Source organism: Phycodurus eques, chromosome 13 (genome assembly GCF_024500275.1).
Source record: "Phycodurus eques isolate BA_2022a chromosome 13, UOR_Pequ_1.1, whole genome shotgun sequence".
In the NCBI taxonomy this organism is placed as follows: domain Eukaryota; kingdom Metazoa; phylum Chordata; class Actinopteri; order Syngnathiformes; family Syngnathidae; genus Phycodurus; species Phycodurus eques.
This window is the reverse complement of record NC_084537.1, coordinates 6,947,163-6,967,494: the sequence shown is the minus strand read 5'-3', so window position 1 is coordinate 6,967,494 and position 20,332 is coordinate 6,947,163. Positions and strand designations below refer to the sequence as shown.

Sequence of the window (20,332 nt, the reverse complement as noted above, 5' to 3'; positions counted from 1 at the left end):
AACTTGGATTTGTAAGGTATTATTATTATTATTATTATTATTATTATTATTAAAAGCTTGGTTTAATTTCTACATCCCCCCCCAAACAGACAGAACGTATGGCCTGGGTTGAGGACCATAAAACCACATCTCAGCAACATTGGTGACATGGTGCAGATTCTTTTTTTTCTTTTTTTCTCTCAAAGGGATTTTATTGCAATTCTGTCATGCACATACCTGGCCAGCCAGGGGTCCATTTATATATCTATATATAGATATGAAATAAAAGCTGCAGAAAGCAATGAAAATATAGTAACTGTACAAAAAAAGTATCAACACATTTTCAAAATTTTAATATATATATTATGTGGTCAAAAACAAAAGTATTCTGTATATGTGTATGTTATGGTTTTCTCGTGATTTAATGGTGACTGAATTTAAGCTGGCAACACTTGAATGATGAATGAAGAATGAATGATGAATGCAAAAGCCATCACTCATACCCCATTGGGTTCATGTTTCATTAGTATTTACAACATTTTGATGCAATAAACAAGCAAAGTGTAGTATGTACAAACATATACAGATGATATTTCATACTTCAGGTATTGTAGCTATTTGGTATATTGTCAAAAGAAATGAATGATTAAAATGAATATATTGTCTCTTCCCGTCAATAGCAAGAATAGTTTATTATATTTATACAGCATTTATATACAGGATTTCCACAAAAACACTCCCTGATTTAAAGATGTGATGTTAACTAAACCGATTCAAATATATTTATAAAGATGGAAGGTAGATTTCTATCAACACTATTGTCTTTTCAGTTTTAGGGCCGTTCAAATTGTTCCTGTTCAAAGTTACCTGGAGATGGATTTGGCACTTGGATTTTTCCACAACCAGCTGCTGATGGTGGTGACGCTGCCACACAACCGTCGCGCTGTCAGGCGATTATATCAATGAGCACCTGCCAACCGGATTGGTTGCCCATGCTGGATCAGACGATCGGTATTCTGCAAGTGACCTGCAACGTCACAGGCCCCAACTGCTTGTGGCTTCATATAGAGCAACGTTTATGTACCCGCACTTCCTGCAACCCTGGATAAGCTGGGAAATCTGCTACGTTGAAGAATCACTGTGCTATACCAAAAGAAGCTGTATTGAAAGTTGAACTGAACTCATTGTCGTGTCATTTTTGAAGGTCAACGCTGAGAATAATTTAGGACTGAACTGTTGAGTTATAGCTTACAAAAAAATGATCATCTCAGTTGGCCTGTTTTAAGGGGCGGGCGAAAAAGTAGCCCCTTGACATCAGCAGGCTGGCGGGGATACTTTCGAGAAGGAGCCACTCCCCCACTATATAAACATCGAGCGCCCATATACCACACAGTGGCCATTCGGCGGAATTGCCACATCCTCATGCCTTTTAACCTGAACGCATGACTACCAGTAGAGCGTGCGATTGGCCATCAAACTATGCTCACAACTGCAAGAAATACATCTTCCCTTAAGTCTAATGTGTTTGTGTTATTTGGGTCACAGTGTCTCTGCAGTCCGCGTCGCGAGCCAGCGGTGAACCAGATGAGCTTCGCCGCCCCACGGCCCCTTGCCAGCTCGACAGCGGTTCGAGTGCCCGCCGGAGTTCCGGCACAATAGCGTGAGGGCCGTCAGCCTCACAGTTGCTGGCCGCACGCCGCGGGGCGAGGAGGAGGAGGGAACAAATTCATCATGGTAGACCGGTGCCTGTCTCACGGCTGTGGTCACTCATGGCGCACTCTTGTCCCGCTGGATTTCAAAGGAGCGGGGCTTACGGTTGTTATGCCAGCTCAAAGACTGCTTCTCTGTCGCCCGTGAGAGCCAGTGCAATGTGGCTCGCTTGAATCCTCTCCCCGCTTAGAAGTGGACATGCTTTGACGGACTGCTGAAAGTTCCGGGGAGGCGGAATTTTGAGAGCATTTAGCGACACGCCCACAGTGTCTGAAAGCTGAAAGAATATCTCAATTCTTGACCATTTTGAAGGCTGATTTCACATACTATAACATTTCTTTGGGTCTGTTTGGTTGTACTTTCATCATGCGTCTGTGGCTACTAAGTGTGCAAGAATATTCGAGTAAAGTGACACCTTTTCTCTGTTTTGAATTGGCGTGTTTTTGAGGACATCCTGTATATACAATTTAACTTGACATGCAATAAACTTAATTACTTCAGATGCATAGTTTAAAAAGCTCTATAGCTAATCCAGTACTCCTTAGTGGCAGATTTTCCTCCTCCTCTCAGGAAATTTTCCAATCACAAGCAGCTTTCATAGTAGCTAGAGGTACAGCAGGTCTTTGGAGTGTTGGATTTTGACCAAGGTTGAAATGTGTGTGGAGCCGTTTTTAGCCTTTCGAAATTAAATTACATTTTAAGGAACTGTGCGGGCAGCATGGTGAGGCAGTAGTCTGTACTGTCGCCTCACAGCAAGTGAGTTCTGGATGCAAAACTGCTGGTGGGTTAGTATGTTTTGCTTGTGCCCTACTGGAGTATTCACAGTCATTCATGGAAAATCTTACGCCAAGCCGTGAATGAAAAAGGATTCTGTTCAGTTCAATTTCAGTTACGATAAGTCCTGTTACACCTTTTGTATCAATGGCAGGAGAACCAAATCATTGTTTGTATGAAAGCTGGATAGGTTGAGCGATGAGCGCGTCCTTGGATACTTTTGATCGTTGCATTTCAGATGACAGCAAACACTTGGAAGGCTTTTCCTCCCGTGGGGTTAAGTAAGCTGCAAAGGCAAGCGGAAAGGCTTGAAATTAGACACACGTGCGTTGCGACCCAACATTATATATGACATTGCATGTTTAACAGTTTTCAAGTTACGACACACCAGTGTCGTAACTAATTACATGTCAGTAGATTTCATAATTTAATTACAAACTATGTGTAGTTGTAATCCATCACATTACTGGGAGAATATGTGTAATGAAATTACAGTTGCTTTTGGAAACTTCCATGATTACAATTTTAGTGACGTTTGACAAATAGCCGCAAAAGCTCCGATTGTTTTTCACATCACTTCCTCCTTTTAAAGCCGACGCTTTTCATTAGGTCTCTCTGGTCATTGTGTGTAGTCTCAAACATGACATATTTTTCCAAAAATGACCTCCAAGCGCCACCTTGTGGTGCAATCTATTAGTTTGTCTGAGATTTTGGAAGGTTTAGACTCATTGTTCTACTATTGAACACTTAAAAGAACATTGACTTTTGCATCTTTAAGTTGTTATTTTTGTAAACTTTTTTTAATGGAACATTCACTTATCCGGGTTGTGATATGAAGCGATGTTGTCTAAATTTTTCATGAGGTCAGCATGGTATGGTATGCTGGCTTTTCCACATGCATCAAAATGTAATCAAATGTAATTAGTTACATTGCCTTGAGAAATTCATTGAAATAGTTACTGTATTATTACATTTTCAACAGGGCAACTTGCACTGCAATCAACCGCATTTGTAAAGTGGTACACACATACCAGTTATTATGCTGGTTTTCAGCCCATTTCCCCCTGCGAAGCAAAGTTGGCAAAGGCCTGATTAGTCGGACGTCTCTAAAAGATTATCCACATCTGTGGTGTCGGTTGAGTGAGTTGGCCGAGACACGGATTGAGACGTGAAACTAAATAATAGCAGATTAGGAAGCAGCCTAAAGCTTGTGTTGTTGTCAGACTTTCACAAATGGAGGTGCAACGGATTGCGTTGAGTGTTTGTGTTCGTATAAAATGCCCCCAAGTCATTCACCGCAACAAAAATGTGTGGATTTTGCATGTTCTCCCCGTACCTGCGTGGGTTTTCTCCGAGAATTCCGGTTTCCTCCCACATCCCATCAACATGCACGGTAGGTCAATTGAAGACTCGAAATTGCCCGTACGTGTCAATGGTTGTGTGTTTATATGTGCCCTGTGATTGGTTGGCGACCAGTTCAGGATGTACCCCGTCTGGATAGCTGGGATAGGCTCCCCACACGCCCGCAACGCTACTGAGGATAAGCGGTTCATAAAATGAACGAATGAATAATTATACTAATAATAATAACAATACTCTTTCTTCTTCTTTGTATTGTTTGGCTGTCTTGGTGACCTGTAGCACCATGCAGCCTCTCACAGGTCAGTCTTGGTACTATGACAGACATTTGGTTTGGCAGGAGGAGACACAAGATTGTCAGTGGATCGATGGTTACGTGTGTGGTGTTCTGCATTGGTCATCTTGTGTGCACCACACACTATAAATGCAGTCAGAAAACAATTGTCACTTTTTTTCCTCATCATATGTGGGGGTCTCTCAAATGAAAAGAAATGGTTATGTATGTATGTACTATGCCTAAAAGGTGCCATATTTTACCAAATCACTATGGTGCCTCAGTAAACATGTAAAATATGACTTAAAATCCTCCATGCATTCCTGAGTTCCAGACGTTTTTCGACCGAGAGGCCTGAAATCAGCCTGAAATTCTCGAGCTTATCTACAGTACGTCACGAGCAAAGATCTCCGCCTCCCTCTCCACTCCCAAGCCAGCGCTGTCAACATAACAATCACGTGCTCTCACAAGCGGGTCTTCTACACGGAGGCAACCAATCAGAGGAAAGGGGGTGGTCTTAGTCAAATATGGAGAAAGCAGTTACAACACTGGGTCAAACAGAAGTAGCTGTCAGAGGGGCCTTTTCTGACTTTTCAGTTTTTGGAATGAAAATGACGCTTTTATACTAAGTCCATGTTAAAGAGTCACTCTATGGAGGTCTAAATAGCCAAATATATGGGAACTTTAAGGTATAGGCTACGTAAGTTACAAGTATCATAGACTAAAACAAATCAATTCTGATTTGTTGTAAACTGAAAGCTGGAGTTTGCAACAACAACAGCACTTTTTGTCATACACTATATGTTAAAACTGTCTCTACAGTTGAATATTATTTAAATGATCTTTTGAAAATTTTTTGGCCTCCGTGGTCGCACGTAGTTCGCCGTCGGTGGCTGCAAGCGTCACAGGGAGAACTTGGAAGAAAAGAAAAAAAATCAAAGGAACCAGGACCGGGTGTCTTGCTTGTACTACTCACGCCCCCTTTGTGTTTTCAAGGCGCAAGAATGGAGCTAGCGTTGTTACGTTGTTCTAGAAAACCAAATGCTGATGTTATGAGCAGATGATTCACAATACATATTTTTTCCCAATTAGATACAATAATAACAATACGTCACTGCATAAACAAATAAATTAGGGGTGCAATGCTGCAATTAAGGATTATTTCAAGAATCAATTAATAGTCAATTATTTTAATCAATGAATCGTATGAAAACGTTTTTTTTTTCATTACCATCCCTTTACTAAAAATAAAAAAACAGGACATTATTTTAAATTGAGTGCAGAAAAGGCAAACATATAAATTGATTATTATTCAGTTGGTTTGGTCCATAACAGGTCAGAAAATAAAAAAAAAATGTTGATCCTTGTTTTCCAAAGTAAAAGCAGATGTTTAGAAACGTGTTTTGATTGGTAAAAATGATTTTGATTAGATACAGTCAGTTTGCTGTCATTAAATACTACATAAATCTGAGAATATTTTCTGTTGAGCACCTGAAATTCCAAGGATTCTGATCATTTTAAGTTAAAGTAGGTCTTTAAAAGATTTATACATTATTAAAAAAGCTGTCAATTAATTTGATAATCAATTAGTTGTGTATTGATCGATTGCACCTCTACAATAAATATGCATTTTTTTCCATCAGAATGTTAACATGTAAATATGATGAGAGAAAATTCTTTTTTTTTTTTTAAATCAAATTAAAATTATATCTGGATTTTTCCTCCTTGGATTACACATTGTGTATATTCTGGATATCATCCTTTTTTTTTTTTTTTTTTTTTAAATTCTAGCATATATACCGTCATCTATTGTTATGAAATTCATTGACTCATCCTAACGACCCCATACCCTAACGAAACTAATTCTATTCCATTTGGCTGCAAGTGCCCAAGAACAGAATGTCAGACAGACTCAGACAAAAGCCAACATCACGAGTATGGCCCAGTAGAATTATGAGCCAATTATCCATAATTACTTGGCAATCAAGTCACTGCTCTCTACTGAATACAAAATACACTTTAGGCAGAAAGAAAAACAGCACTGTCTGCTGGGGTACTTCTGTTCATACCCTTGTGAGGTGATGCCATTTTGGTAACTGCCTCTGTACTGCCTCCTGCGGTCCACTGGCATTACATCGAGGTAACCTCCAGATTCGTTCTGGATTACTCCGGCATGAAGGGCTGCTCGGCAGATACTTGATTTCTAAAGAGATCAGACAAATGGGTTTAAAACAAAGGCTGTTTGATCTTGTCCCTTATGGACCAAAACTATATATCTTAAATTATATATTTTTTATATATATAACTTATATAAAATTATAGAAGTTTTGTTGCATCCTAGTCACGCGTTTATGTGCTCATTATGAGTTATGTATTCCAGATATTTATAGAATGTGCTTTTTTGGTAGGAGGTTATGTTTTTTTTTTTTTTTTTTTTTTTTGCACAAGCTGCTGGTCCCTACACGCTGTCAAAAATAGGGCTACCATAGGGGTACATATTTCTGTCTTGCTGGGAAGACTGTGCCTACTGCGTTGGGCTAATTATTGGACTCCAAGGTAACTATTTGCATCTTTCCAAGTGCCAAAAACAGTACAGTAGCCGACATGAATATATTAAAATATATTCAGATATAAAATATATTTCTATTTTTTTTTTATGAGTGGATGTTGTTTAATATAATTGTGCCTTTTAAGTCCCACAAAAACAGGATGAGTGGGCAAACTGAAGATACAGAGGTGCATGCATGATATGCAGGTGAGTTTTCTCACAGTTTGACCCTTTGAACAGATTATTTCCATTTCCATTCTATTGGGGGGAAAAAAAACATTTGAAAATGCAAACAAATAAAAGGTTGACCAGCATCCGTTCGTGTTTGACCTTGGATGTTCCAGTGTACCAGCGATTTTTAAAATATAGCTCCAGCCAATACCATGAAAAGAATGTTAAGAACTTACATCAGCGTAATATTTACTCCCAGTGACTCTGGCCTGACTCTCACGCAGACAGTTCTTGGGACAATACAACCTAATGAAAAAGACACTAATTACAATAAAATGGCAGCTTTTTAGAATAGGCATAATTAGAGTAGACATACATTTTTCTTCCCGCTTTACCAAACTATTATTTTCTCAGCGTAGGCTACAAAGTAAACAGAAGAGTAAGTTGGTTACCTCGGACAGTGTCGGACAGGTTTCTTAAAGGGACAGAAGAGTGCCACGGTAGTATCGCACGCTACTGCCTTGACTGGGAGAAAAAAAGTATGGCAAAACGATTTACAAGAAGTTGTTTTAGAAACAGTGTTGTCTACAAGATGTGATCAGGTGTTTCCTACCAGGCACTGACTGTACTTTAAAGGAATTTGCACTTTTGTTCTTCCTGTGACATTAAAGAAAATGTCAAGGAAGGACTGCACTGTAACACCAAAGAAAAACAAGCAATTCGTTTTGACGAGTAATTTCAAACCATACCCTATTGATTGAATGCCATTCTTGTATGATTTGGTAAATTGATGTTTTCGACCCAGTCTAGTCACATCCAACCATCCTCCATCATTGTCAATAACGCCAGCGTGCAATGCGGCTCCACACACGCTGGATTGCTGGGTTGTTTAAAAAAAAAAAAAAAAAAAAGAAATACAACAACAAAACACCGTAACATTAAAAATGACCTCCCACCACATATGCACCTGCCACTGTTACAATGCAATGAATGCACCATTGGTGATGACCATTTACCATGTCATAAGACGTAGTCCCAACTACTTTTCCGTGTCTGTCAAAGCAGCCGGGTGGACACTCATATCTATGGGTAGCATCAAACAGTGTCATCAATATATTTTACTGCGGAATGTAAACAGCGATCAATTATGTGAGGGGCCCTCAGGGACATCATTCAGGATTACATTCACGCACACAACTAAAAAGCTCTCACGCGCACTCCTGATTTATTTTATTTTTTTCACTCACATTGACTGCTGAAACACTCTCGAAAACACAACTGAAATTCACACTCACGACCACAACGCATTCATACACTATCAAAACGCTCTCATACGCACTACTGACACTGACTTTTTTCTGCTCATACACTGTACACTACTGAAACGTTATCACACACGCACAACTTAAACACTACCACGTGCGTATTGAAATGCTCTCATACTAAAATACACTCATAAAATATGCATTTCAGTAGTGTGTATAAGAGCGTTCCAGTATTGTGTATGAGAGCGTTTCAGTAGTGACTGTGAGAGAATTTCAGTAGTATTAATGAGTGTTTCAGTAGTGTGTATGAGTGTTTTACTGGCTTGCGTGAAAGAGTTTCAGTCGTGTTCAGTTGTTTGTATGAGAGTTAATCTTGAATTCCAGCACGTCCCTAACAGCCCCTCCTAGAATTCATGGCAGATCGGTATGCCCGTACCTGTTGCATGTTGTTCCTTTGCATCGATCTCTCAGCTTTGTGTTACAGTCCATCTGTTGGCCTATAAGAACAAGTTGGCTGTGAGTTACAATTAGATTGTAACAGCTGCTGGAATGCTCTCATGACTTTGTCTTTCAATCACATGAGTTATTGCTTACACATCTGCTCGGTGCTTACGACCTGGTTTCGGTCTACGTCCTCAGAGGGTTGTGAGGGGTTTGGTGTTTGGGCCCTGGGTTGGGGCTCCCTTTCTCTCACTGCATCCGGTTCTGGTTCAATGGAGTTGGTCTCCTCGGTCTCTGGAGCCGGACGCCTGTCAGCACCCCCGTCTGAACACATGTGGATTTTATGCGGAACTTTTTTTACTCATGTCACATCGTGTACGAAGGATGTTTTTTTTCTTTTTTCTATAGTCTATGATCTTCATATGTTACATGGCAAGTCATAAGATACAGCCACCCTGATGGCATTACTTAAGTATAAGTGGTGTAAAATCCCATTATCAAATTGGGAAGCTTCTAAATCAACAGGGATAAGTCCATCCACCCATCCATTTCCAACACCTCTTATTCTGTTTAGGGTCACGGGGTGCTGGAGCCTATCCCAGCTGACTTCAGGCGACAGGCGGGGTACACCCTGAACTGGTCGCCAGCCAATCGCAGGCCACATATAAACAAACAGTCATTCACACTCACATTCACACCTACGGGCAATTTAGAGTCGGTAATTAACCTACCATGCATGTTTTAGGGATGTGGGAGGAGACCGGAGTGCCCGGAGAAACTCCACACAGCCAAGGCTGGATTTGAAACCGGGTCCTCAGAACTGTGAGGCGAATGTGCTAACCAGTCACCCACCGTGCCGCCCCGTTTTTTATTTGCATTTTTTTTATCATTCTATTCACAAAGAAACATGTTAATGCAAATGGAAAAATCTGAATAGTCATAATTGTATACGATACACAATTTTGAGTCAATTTGATTAAATTCTCATTATAAATTCCCAGAAAACAATACATCTAATAATTGTAAGTCTCCATGGAACTTTTAAGAGTTCAACCCCTTGCAGCCTACCTTTGTAGCACAGATTGTCCCTGCATCCTCCTGCGTAACTGGCTGGACAAGCAGAGCATGGCGCACCATACTTGTATGGAGCATGACCCCACCAGTTTCCCCTGAAAAAAAAAAATAGAGTACATATACAAATAAAAGTGATGCATAATAATCACTAAGAATTAATTTTGTTTAACTCTTATATTCAGAAGGAAAAAAAACCCTACGGTGGTGAGTAATTGCAGACCAGATAGACAGCTTTAGCCCAGATCATTCCCCACACGTTCATGTTGTAACACACGTTGATGGCACACCCAATACGATTGCTTGTGGCCCACACCAACTAGAAAATTGAAACACATAAATAAAGCAATTGCCTACATGTAGTGTTTGGCTTCAGTGAAAGAAACCTTGTATCAATTATCCAGTGCTATTGTCGAATCGTCTGCAATTTAACTATCACAGATGTTTGCTGTCAGGTTAAAGTTCAAGTAAACACAAAAAGCATATCACATGGATTTCATGACATATGGGTCTCATTTCGGAATATTTCATATACAGCATTTCTGGACTATTAGTGTGGCACAGTCTCCTGTTTTGTTTCGACTCCCGGTATAGCTCCACCAGCATTTAAACTGAAAAGACGTTTAGTCAGCCAAAATAAATAAAAGCCCTTGAGTAGCTACCCCTTGAATCCAACCGCTTTCCTTTTTTCCCCCCGCAAAAAAAGGTTTCACTGGTCAAGAGGAGGCTTGGGAAATTTGAGAGCACAGAGAAAAATGAAAGAAAGCACACAAGACCTCACACAAACCCAGTCAAAACTAGGTTAAATAAATAATGTTTGCAAATGTTTTAGATATATTTACACCCATATATTTATTTATTTATTTAATTTAGCATTTATGTGTGACCATTTTTCAAACTCGATTGAATCCCTAATCTGTATAATCCAAAGGGATTGTGGTGAGGACATGATTTAGTCTGACGGGCATATAAATGTGACCGCCGTTACCTGAGTGTAGTGAGTGCAAACGGGTCCTGAACATCTAAAAGGGCAGTGTGGGTTACACTCCTGGGAGTACGGATAGCTGTAGTACCTCACTTCATCATACCAGGCCTGCACGTGGTAGGTGGGTGGGCGGTCCCTGAGGAGATGGAGAGAGTCTCATTCTTGTATTAGGCCTATACATCACATGAAAACTCATGAATGAAAATGAATAATAAATACGGTATGGAAAGCAGTTGCACATTTACACTGAGGGAGGAGTGACTTAAATTGTGCCCAATTTGTTTTTGTTTTTTGATTCTTGTGTTGACTGAATGAAAAAGAAAATATGGGGACAGAGTTACTCAATTTTAAATAATGAATTGAAATTGAGGAAGAAATGCCAATTTAAAGGGAAAATGAATGTCCTCTCTTGACATTGGAACGATATCAAATGTTTAACTATTTTCTGGTGTCTCATTTCCCATTTTACAGTAAAAAGAAGAAGTAAGAATGGGAGGAGGGAAACCTATAAATAACAAGCTGGCCATATTAACTGTGCGTAATACAGTAATATTGTGAAATCTGTCAAAGAGGCTGGATGAAGCTAAGCACTCATGCACTGACAGGGGAAGGAGTACACTGTCTGTAGGGGCTCCCTTCCAACTGCCTTTGCCCATTTACATCACCAACTTGATGCTTTTATGCATTTAACTACACAACAGTATATAAATTTACATATCAAACGAGCCCTCATTTGATATATAAATGATATCAGGAAGCCATGTGATATGTCACATTGTTGAGTACTACGATAACAAAATAAGTTGAATACAATATATATATATATATATATATATATATATATATATATATATTGAAGAAGCTTTGATGATGGAAGCTGAATAAAAAATGAAATCCCCTATTTTCCACTGAGGAAAGTTCACAAGATTGAATAATACCTGACAATAGCCAAACAATGAATCAATAAATTATTCTAAATGAAATCATAAAATATTCTCTTACTGAAGCAAAACCAAAAATGAAGCAAATAAACATATGGACAGCAAAATGAAGACATCTAAACAAAATAATCTTCAACAACTAAATCATTTGGACCTATAATATAATCAATTGTGTGCAAGGAAATCAACATCTGGATTTACAAGTTATGTAGCTGTCATCGTATTCTTGCATTCTTTGGACAATCTGGTATCTTTGGACAAGCCACAAAGCCTCACTGCTCAGTAATTTTAGTTTATTGTTTATAATTTGTTGTTAATTGGTTTATATTTTCATTGCCATTAGGGGCTCCTAGTGTACGTTCAAGTCTGTGCATTACTCTTACCCAGTCTATTGATTTGCAAGAAGGAATTAACCGATGAGTTTTTGTTTAAAAAAACATTTTGAAGCATTAGACAGTGTAAGACCATTCATAAGAGGCATCCATCCATCTGCAGGTGAGCAGAAGCGTGTCCCAGCTGACTTTGGGCAACAGGCGGGAGATGCCCTCCACTGGCCGCCAGCCAATTGCAGATGACACATGAAGTACAGGAGTACACAAAATAAAGTCTTGGGCGACACCCCTTAATGCATTCATTGTTATTAGGGGTTATGTAATATCCATGTGCTCCTTCTGAATCTTAATTCAGCCTCTTATGCTCCGAACTTCTTTCTGTTCCAGCATGATTGTGCTCCACGACACAAAGTAAAGTTCATATGGTAGTAAGATTGGTAGAACTGGTGTGGAAGAACTTAAGAGACCCCATCAAAAGACTTTGGTAGAAATTAAAACGAATAATGTGAGCCAGGCCCCAGTGCCGATTCTAGGGAGGGTGGGAAACCAGTCGTACCAGCCCGTATCAGGGGGTTCGGTACCCCATACTCCCGAAGCACCCTCCACAGGACTCCCCGAGACACACGGTCGAATGCCTTCTCCAAGTCCACAAAACACATGTAGACTGGTTGGGCGAACTCCCATGCACCCTCGAGGACCCTGCCGAGGGTGTAGAGCTGGTCCACTGTTCCCCCCCAAACACAACCGAAACAATTCTTGAATAAGCAGGAATATGCCCGCGAATAAAAATAAACATTTTCCACAAAAAATAAGGCTTGCCCCCCCCCCCCCAAAAAAAAACACTTTGAAAAAGAACGATTGAAGATAAAAAAATTTAAAAAAAACACCAACAGGTGAACCCGCAGGTGCCAATCCGCGACGATGCGAGCGTGCACTGTATAACCAAAAAGGAATGGAGAAGAATACACGCAATTTCCACAATCCAGTCTATAAATAGCCTTTATTTATAGGTTACTGTTGTGGGGTTACTTCGTTTTGTGTTGTGGTAAGGTCACCTAATGTTCGCAAGAAGCAGGTTGACTGTGCCCCTCTGGCAAAAACCCTGGCCTCAGCCAGGCCCTCTCAATAATTTTAGTCTAAAACTGCGACTGCCAGGCCCTCTTATACCTAACAATTCTTTTCCCTAAAAAAAATCCTAGGACCTTTCAAGAAAAAATGAGGTACCCAATCAAATGTTGTCTAATGTCTTGTATCTTGCCTGCACTGCTACTCTCCTACTCATCTCTATATTAAAAAACAGATGGCGGAGGGGGGGGGGGGGGGGGGGGTGGATTGTGTTCTTCTAATGTTTTCTACTGTCGTCTTCTCTTAGATTGGGACATACACACCTGCCCCAATGCGCACCGAGGTTCTGGCCTATTTGAGTCAACATGTGGCTCGGTCCATGTTCCCATCGGCAGGTATGGGCCCATTGCTCGGCGCTTCTCTCTAACTCGTAATCCCACACCTGGTGAACACAAACACCAAAGACAAATGAGTTTGAATTAAATGGTAGATAAACCAAACAGATATTTACAAGTTCAAGACTAAGGCTAAATTGAGTCAATAAGTCAGATCAGTCAATGTAGTAAAACATGTTTATAGAACTGAAAGACTACTACTACACCAATCTGCGAAATTTTATTTTATGAGGCAATCATTTTTTCACAGTGCCTATCAATATAATGTACATATATTCATAGGAATGCCGCAAATTTTCTTTTCTTTTCAGTGATGTACTCTGGCTGCATGTCTCTTGCAATTTTAACACTGTGAAATCAAAACCAGGGCTCTCCTATTAAGCGCACACGATAGCTGGGATGAAAAGCGCAGACGTGTCCCAAACCCATCAATTTGCAGTTTTCTTTAAGATTTGTTCCAGAAATGAAAGAAATTAAGAGAAATGTGGAACAAGGGAGTCTTGGTTTTAGGTTCTAGATGTAATCTGTAGTGTTAAACCCTGAGCCTGCCTATTATAGTAAATGAAAACCAATGAAATAACTAAAAAGTAAAAAATAAAAAACATTTTCGAAAATGAAAGAAAAATAAAGACAAATTTTTAAAAAATGTTAACTAAAACGACATTTTAAGTTTGCAAAACTAACTAAAACTTACTCCAATTATAGTGAACATTTCCTTTGTTTTTGTCTGTCAATTAATTTCCTTCATGAGCTTTCACCGTTGATTTTCAATGTATTTATTTCAGACAAATGCATCGTCGGTTATTCGTATTTTGGGGTGAAAGTCAGAAAAACAGAAAAGTGCCGAGAGTCTCTTAAGTGCTCTTCCCGCCACCCAAAGAAAGCAGACAAGGAGGTTGTCTCGCTGACACAACAGTTGATTGACCTACTGACCGACTGCAACAACAGGACACAACAGGGATATCGAAAGTGAATGGATGGATGGATTCAAATGGGCATTTTCAATAGATAACATTGTTTCTAGCCATCTGCCAGGACCACCGTCGCTATCAAGGTAGTGTAAGCAGATGATTTAGTGCATGGTCTCGAGGTGGCTTTGTAAAGAATAATATTGAAGAAAACAAGACCGAGTGTTTTTCCAATTCAAAGTACAGTATGGAGAGTACCTCACCTATATTATTGTAACTTAGTGAAGAAAGGGTGTGATTATAGGAAACTTTAAAGAAAGCTGTTTTCTTTTAAATGGCTGAAACAGCGCCTTAAAGGCATGTGCAGATTTGCTTTAGCGTCAACATACTATACTGTGCAGCGCACTGCCATGTAGTGATGACGTTCAAGCAGAGCTCTTTGGCCTCAAAATCCTGCAGCATGAAAACCAAGAAACTTGGCCCTCACCAGTTCCCTTCCCAACCACATCATTATCATCAGCAATAGTATCCCTCACCAAAGATTAGTGTACATAACATAGCATAACCTGCGCTTCAAACGGCCAGGTTTGACTGACTTGAAATAGAATCACCGCTGTGGTACCCCAAATGAGATGCATGGGGGATCAAATGAAAGATCACATTGGCCTCCAAGGGTTCGGAGTGGGCTGGGATGTATGGGGAGAGACGGGACGAGTGTGAAAGTCGATGAGGGTGGAGGAAACACCGATAGAAGGAACATTCGGGAGGCTGCAGATCAAAACAGTGCAATCCAGGGACAACAGAAAAGGTCAGTGACAGAAGAGAGGAAGAGAAAGCGAAGGGGGAAATATTAGACACAAAATATTCAAATACTGTACACCAGTGGTGTACCGTGGGGGCCTTCAGAGCCGTCTCTGCTGCCCTAAATACTAATAAAAATCACTGACCTACAAGTACAACTTAATTAAATTATAAATTATTTATACAATCTATTTTCATACATAATGTAAGAAAACATACACTATATTTCCAAAAAGATTCACTCACCTGCCTTGTCTGAGATATGAATTTAAGTGATATCCCATTCCTATTCCATAGGGTTTAATATGACATCGGTCTGCAGTTCTAACCGCTGAAATTCTTCTGGGAAGGTTTTCCACAAGGTTTAGGAGTGTATTCATGGAGATTCGTGACCATTTTTCCAGAAGCACATTTGTGAGGTGACACGCTGATGTTGGACGACAAGGCCTGGCTCTCAGTCCACGCTCTAAGTCATCCAACAGTGTTCTATAGGGTTGAGGTCAGGATTGTGCAGGCCAGTCAAGTTCATCCACATCAAACTCTCTCATCCGTGTCTTTATGAACCTTGATTTGTGCACTGATGCACAATCATGTTGGAACAGGAAGGGGTTATCTCGGAACTGCTCCCACAAAGTTGGCAATGTCCACAATATTATCCCCTGAGCTGGAGTGAAAGGAACTAACTCTGAATGCTTCAGCATACCAAGAGACTTTAGACAGTCAAACAGTTTGCACCAGTGTACAAAGCAAGGTCCATAAAGACATGGATGACAGAATTTGGTAGGGATGAACTTGACTGGCCTGCACAGACTCCTGCCCTCTACCTGATAGAACACCATTGGGTTTATTTTGAGTGAACAGTGAGCCAGGTCTTCTCAGCCAACATCAGTGTGTGACCTCACAAATTCCCATAAACTCCCTTCTAAACCTTGTCCAAAGCCTTCCCACCTTGTCCAAAGCCTTCCCACAAGAGTTAAAGCTGTTTTAGCTGCAAAGGGTACACAAATGTCATATTAAACCATATAAATTTGAAATGGGATATCACTTAAAATCGTATGTGAGTAAAGGCAGGTGACGGAATACTTTTGCCAATATAGTGTATATATGCATATAATAATATATGCAATAATACATAATAATTGATTTCCAGCTGTCTTTTGTATTCCTTTCATAGCATGTGTGCATGTGCTTTGCTCAGCTTCCAGTCATGTACAGTGCTGTGAATGTCGAATTCTTTTTTTGTCCAATCAGATTTCACCTTCTGTGTGTTGCCATGTAAAATGTTATCTGCCCAGCGCCTTCAGAATCCCAAGTACTGGCATGAACCAAGTCAAACACACACAGACCATTTACCAATGCGATTTTATATTCATCGCTCACGTTGGCATTTTTCCCATCCTCTGATTTGTTCAGCTAAGTAGTCCTCAGATTGATTGAGCTGAATATTTGCATGAAAATTGATTTACTGAGGAGGACAATTTTGGACATGATTAAAAATTCATTTTCAAGGCACCTTCCAAAAAAAAAAAAAAAAAAAAAAAAAAAATATATATATATATATATATATATATATATATATATCAACTTTGTGGGGCTAAGTCATCTAAGACTTGCTTTAGGGGCACTTTCCGAGAAACATGTATGAGCTAGCTTACACAGACAGGCAGAAGAAAAGAAAGGAGGTCTGATGCGCCTCCATCAGCATCTCCGGTGAGTATGACGTTGTGACATTTTTGTCATGTTATTCGATAAATATTGATTGTTAAATGCTATATTGTAGTTTATACACTTCAATGACTATAGAGGTTTGGAGGTGATGTATTGGAAGATAAAGGTAACCGTTTCTTGCTTTAGAAATAATGGCATTCATGCTCAAAATTAGGGAATGCCTCTGTCTCTTATTTAATGCCACACATACTTATTGATGTGTAGCATTTTTGTACGTTATTTTTGCGACATGATGGTGTTATTAAGAGGTCACTGAAGGCCCAGGTCCCAAATGCTATACACTGTAACCAGGGTCCAATTTGCCATGCCCCTGAGGGCAAAACCTAATTAAAATTAGTCTGCTGGGATTTGTTACCGCTGTTAAATTTATTATGACGCATACTTAGCGATTACTACACGGCATCTTTCACTACTGAACTACTTTTGTGAACTACTTTTTTCAATTGATTTGTTCTTTTGTAGTTCAGTAGTGAACTACAAAAGTAGTAGTAGTGTAGTAGTGTTTTGTAGTAATGGCTATTATGAACAAGCCACTGTTACTTGTGTGTCACGACTCACTTGTTGTTAAAGCACACAGCTGAGCAAATTTAGAATCCTGTGCACGCTCTCGTCAATCAACTGCAATGCAAACTTTGCTCCTCCAGCCATTGTGTTGTTACCGCTCATGCACAGATCACATGAACTGGACTGCTCGAATAACAGTACACGACGGAGCACAAAACTAAAAAGAAAAATGCATAAAGCACCCAAATTTATTTGGTTTAACCCATATATACCACTCATGAAAACACTTGAAAATTCTAATTTCGTGTGACTTTTTCTCCTTTGAGTTTTTTTCCCCATGAATACAATTCCTGTCTCCTCACGCATATGTTTAGTTGTGTGGGTATGGTTTTCTAAAAGAGGGCAAAAAAAAGTACAAATCGAAAAAGGCACATAACAAAAGATTGATGAGTAGGCGAGATAATAAAATGATATATGTTTATATATAGTCAATTCTTTGCAAAGTCAAAACGACGTTAAGCCAGCAACGTTGAAGTAACCAATGTAGCACTTCTGGTTTCGAAGCTCCACATGACACCATTTCCGGTGCCAACTTAACGATCGACACGGCGCAAATCACGTAAATTAGATTCCTCAAACGACACTGTACAAATGCATACACAAATAATAAATGTTCAACTTAAATTATAAAGATGAAGATATTTTCTTGAACAATAAATAACTCTGTGGCTGTTTCATCCGTCTCACTGCTGACGGCTGATCAAACGGACAGCTGGCACAGCGTGAAGCAGACTGGACAGAGTTAGGGAAGCGTGCACAGATTGATTTGGGGGGGGGGCGGGGGCACGGCGTTTGTTTGAGGGAGCCGTGCCCCCGTCTCACATAGTAATTGGAAGCAACTTACATAATAACGGCTGTAGTTTAAGCACCTACCATGTACTCCATGTTGGAGGCTGGAGGGTGGACCTGGCCTCGCAACTTGTTGTGTAGGTCCAGTATGAGGTGCAGGTCTCCCTCGCTGATGGCCCTCTTCCCTCTCGTTCTGGCCTTCCACCACTCCTCATCCTTGTCCCTGTACTTGTCCAGGATGGACTCCAGTCCTGTGGAGTTTGTCAGGACCGCAGCAGTGACAGTGTGGACCAAACATAAGCACAGGCTCGCTGCCCTAAACCAGCCAGGAAAAGGAAGAAGCTGCTTCATGTTGCGGAAAATACTGGTGCTGAATGAAGTATACAACTGTCTGTAAATTGTCTGTAAAAAGAAAACAGAGAATGGATTAAGAGGGAGCTGTGATGTGGCAATGCAAAAAAAAAGGTGTGAGGGGCAGTCAAAAAGTAATGAGCCCAATTTTCCTCTAGCTTTATTTATTGAAATAGAAATGCAATATACACATAACAATAAAGCCCAAAAAACGGGGATTCCCTCACTAGTTTTCAATATAATCTCCGTTTTTCTCAACACCAACTGTCCATCGATGAACATGCATGTAAGCCAGCCTCGTAACATTCAGTAGGCTGTGCCTTAACAATTTTTTTTTTTTTTTTTGTGTACATTTTGTTTGACTGGTTCGTCATCAAAGAAGTCTTCTTTTTTAAAGATCCAAACAGGTGACAATCTGATGGTGCCAGATCAGGTGAATACAGTAGATGGCTTATGGTTGTCCAGCCAAAGGAACTGTTGACTTCACAAGCTCCTTTGCTTGTCGTGGAGGTCACTGAAAGCGTGCTCTTTTTCTTCGCCTTTGATCCTGGACACCCACTTTTTGACTGTGCTGTAATATGCTACCTTTTGAAAATGGTTCGTAGTGATTACCCTTGCAAAGCCAGATATTCCATTTGAGGTTCTGCTTCTGTTGGGTATCCAACAATGACGTACTTTCCAAACGTTAGATGCGGACGCGCAATCCATCCATCCATATCACTTTGCCTGTTCACGTTTGTTGGGAGCTGAAACCTATCCCGAATGACTTTTGGTTCAAAGGCAGCTGACCTGGAATCTTTTCTCCCGCAGCTAATATCCCAGCAATTATAGAAAAGTTCACTTCAAACTGTGAGGCTGTTACAGCTCTGAAGGGCTTCGAGTGCATCGGCAGGTCACAGCATCACTACTCACAGTAGGACCACTGTAAGTTTTCACACGTAATATTAAACCAAAGGCTAGATTGACTGGCTAGGAGCAACTTACTGTATTGCATGTGCACGCGGTGACATCCACACAGACGTCTGGAAAAATTGCATTTGAAATGATAACCAATGACGCAGATACCATGGTCCTCCCTACTAAATGACACGAAAGTGAAGACCCTATCAATAAGGCATAGGTACAAATTGAAGTGCGGGTTTACCTTTCAAATCCGTCAAGGTCAATTTCCAATGGCTCACAGATTCCAAATGTTGATGGACTATGTTCTACAATCCAGTGAATTATCCATCTCAAGAGAGCAGGTTGTGCTTTTCACATTGCACGCCGCCTCCACACTTGGAGATTCCGAAATATCTATAGGTGCCGGATGAATTCCTCGGGTCACACGGTATACTGCTGGCTGCATGAGACCCCCGCTCATTTTGCACTTACATACCAGGTTTGCCCTTAGCAACGCTCATCACAGTGGGCCACTCCCCCCCCCCACCCCCACCCCCAACACACACGCACGCACACACACAACTCTCACGCACGTCCCATGGACGTGCCTGCAGGGTTAGCTTTTAGTACTCAGAGGTCCATTCAGTTTATATGTGGGGTCACACCGTTTACTACTGAAGAGATGACCTGATACCTAATAATGTTACTAACAATGAAAGAAAAGTTGTTTGTTTGTTTGTTTTTTAAATACAAATAGTTTTTGTTTCTCAATCTTTCAACATATAGAGCTTTGTAAGTGTTCTAATTGGTTCTGCATGGTGGTTTTTTTTTTTTTTTTTTTTTTTTTTTACCATGAATTATCCTTAAACAACTGAAACGAACACATTTCTAAAAGTCATTAACTCACATATTGCGCATGTCCTTTGGCGCCACCTTCAGGACAGTCAGACTATCTGCGCTTGACATTACTGGATGGCAATTTCCAAATTGGTTTGCTCT

At 40.2% G+C, this 20,332-nt stretch overlaps 1 protein-coding gene across 3 annotated transcripts; it reads right to left on the bottom strand.

The window, feature by feature from the left end:
• Window positions 1-351: 351 nt before the first annotated feature.
• LOC133412104 (cysteine-rich secretory protein LCCL domain-containing 1-like) lies at window positions 352-19,833 on the bottom strand. Of its 3 annotated transcripts, none has more exons than XM_061695163.1 (15): window positions 19,596-19,833; window positions 18,185-18,502; window positions 13,239-13,357; window positions 10,581-10,713; window positions 9,796-9,911; window positions 9,590-9,690; window positions 8,675-8,845; window positions 8,517-8,577; window positions 7,832-7,898; window positions 7,565-7,695; window positions 7,429-7,472; window positions 7,268-7,340; window positions 7,052-7,136; window positions 6,166-6,299; window positions 352-2,749 (listed from the first exon to the last, which is right to left on the bottom strand). In XM_061695163.1, the coding sequence occupies exons 2-15, from the start codon at window positions 18,449-18,451 to the stop codon at window positions 2,698-2,700; spliced, it is 1,554 nt and encodes a 517-aa protein (XP_061551147.1). In that variant the 5' UTR covers window positions 18,452-18,502; window positions 19,596-19,833; the 3' UTR covers window positions 352-2,697. The 3 variants fall into 3 exon arrangements, 2 of the variants coding, with proteins under 2 accessions (XP_061551147.1, XP_061551148.1); XM_061695164.1 differs by having other exon boundaries at window positions 7,052-7,121; XR_009769732.1 differs by lacking the exons at window positions 352-2,749; window positions 6,166-6,299 and having other exon boundaries at window positions 7,070-7,121; window positions 7,192-7,340.
• Window positions 19,834-20,332: the final 499 nt, after the last annotated feature.

Coding starts and splice junctions, on each gene's coding strand:
- LOC133412104 (XM_061695163.1), bottom strand. CDS start 18,451: ATGAAGCAGCTTCTTCCTTTTCCTGGCTGGTTTAGGGCAGCGAGCCTG. Junction 9,691..9,795: donor GTCTGCAATTACTCACCACC/GTAGGGTTTTTT, acceptor TTTTTTTTTCAG/GGGAAACTGGTGGGGTCATG. Junction 2,750..6,165: donor AATGGCATCACCTCACAAGG/GTATGAACAGAA, acceptor TTGCCTTTGCAG/CTTACTTAACCCCACGGGAG.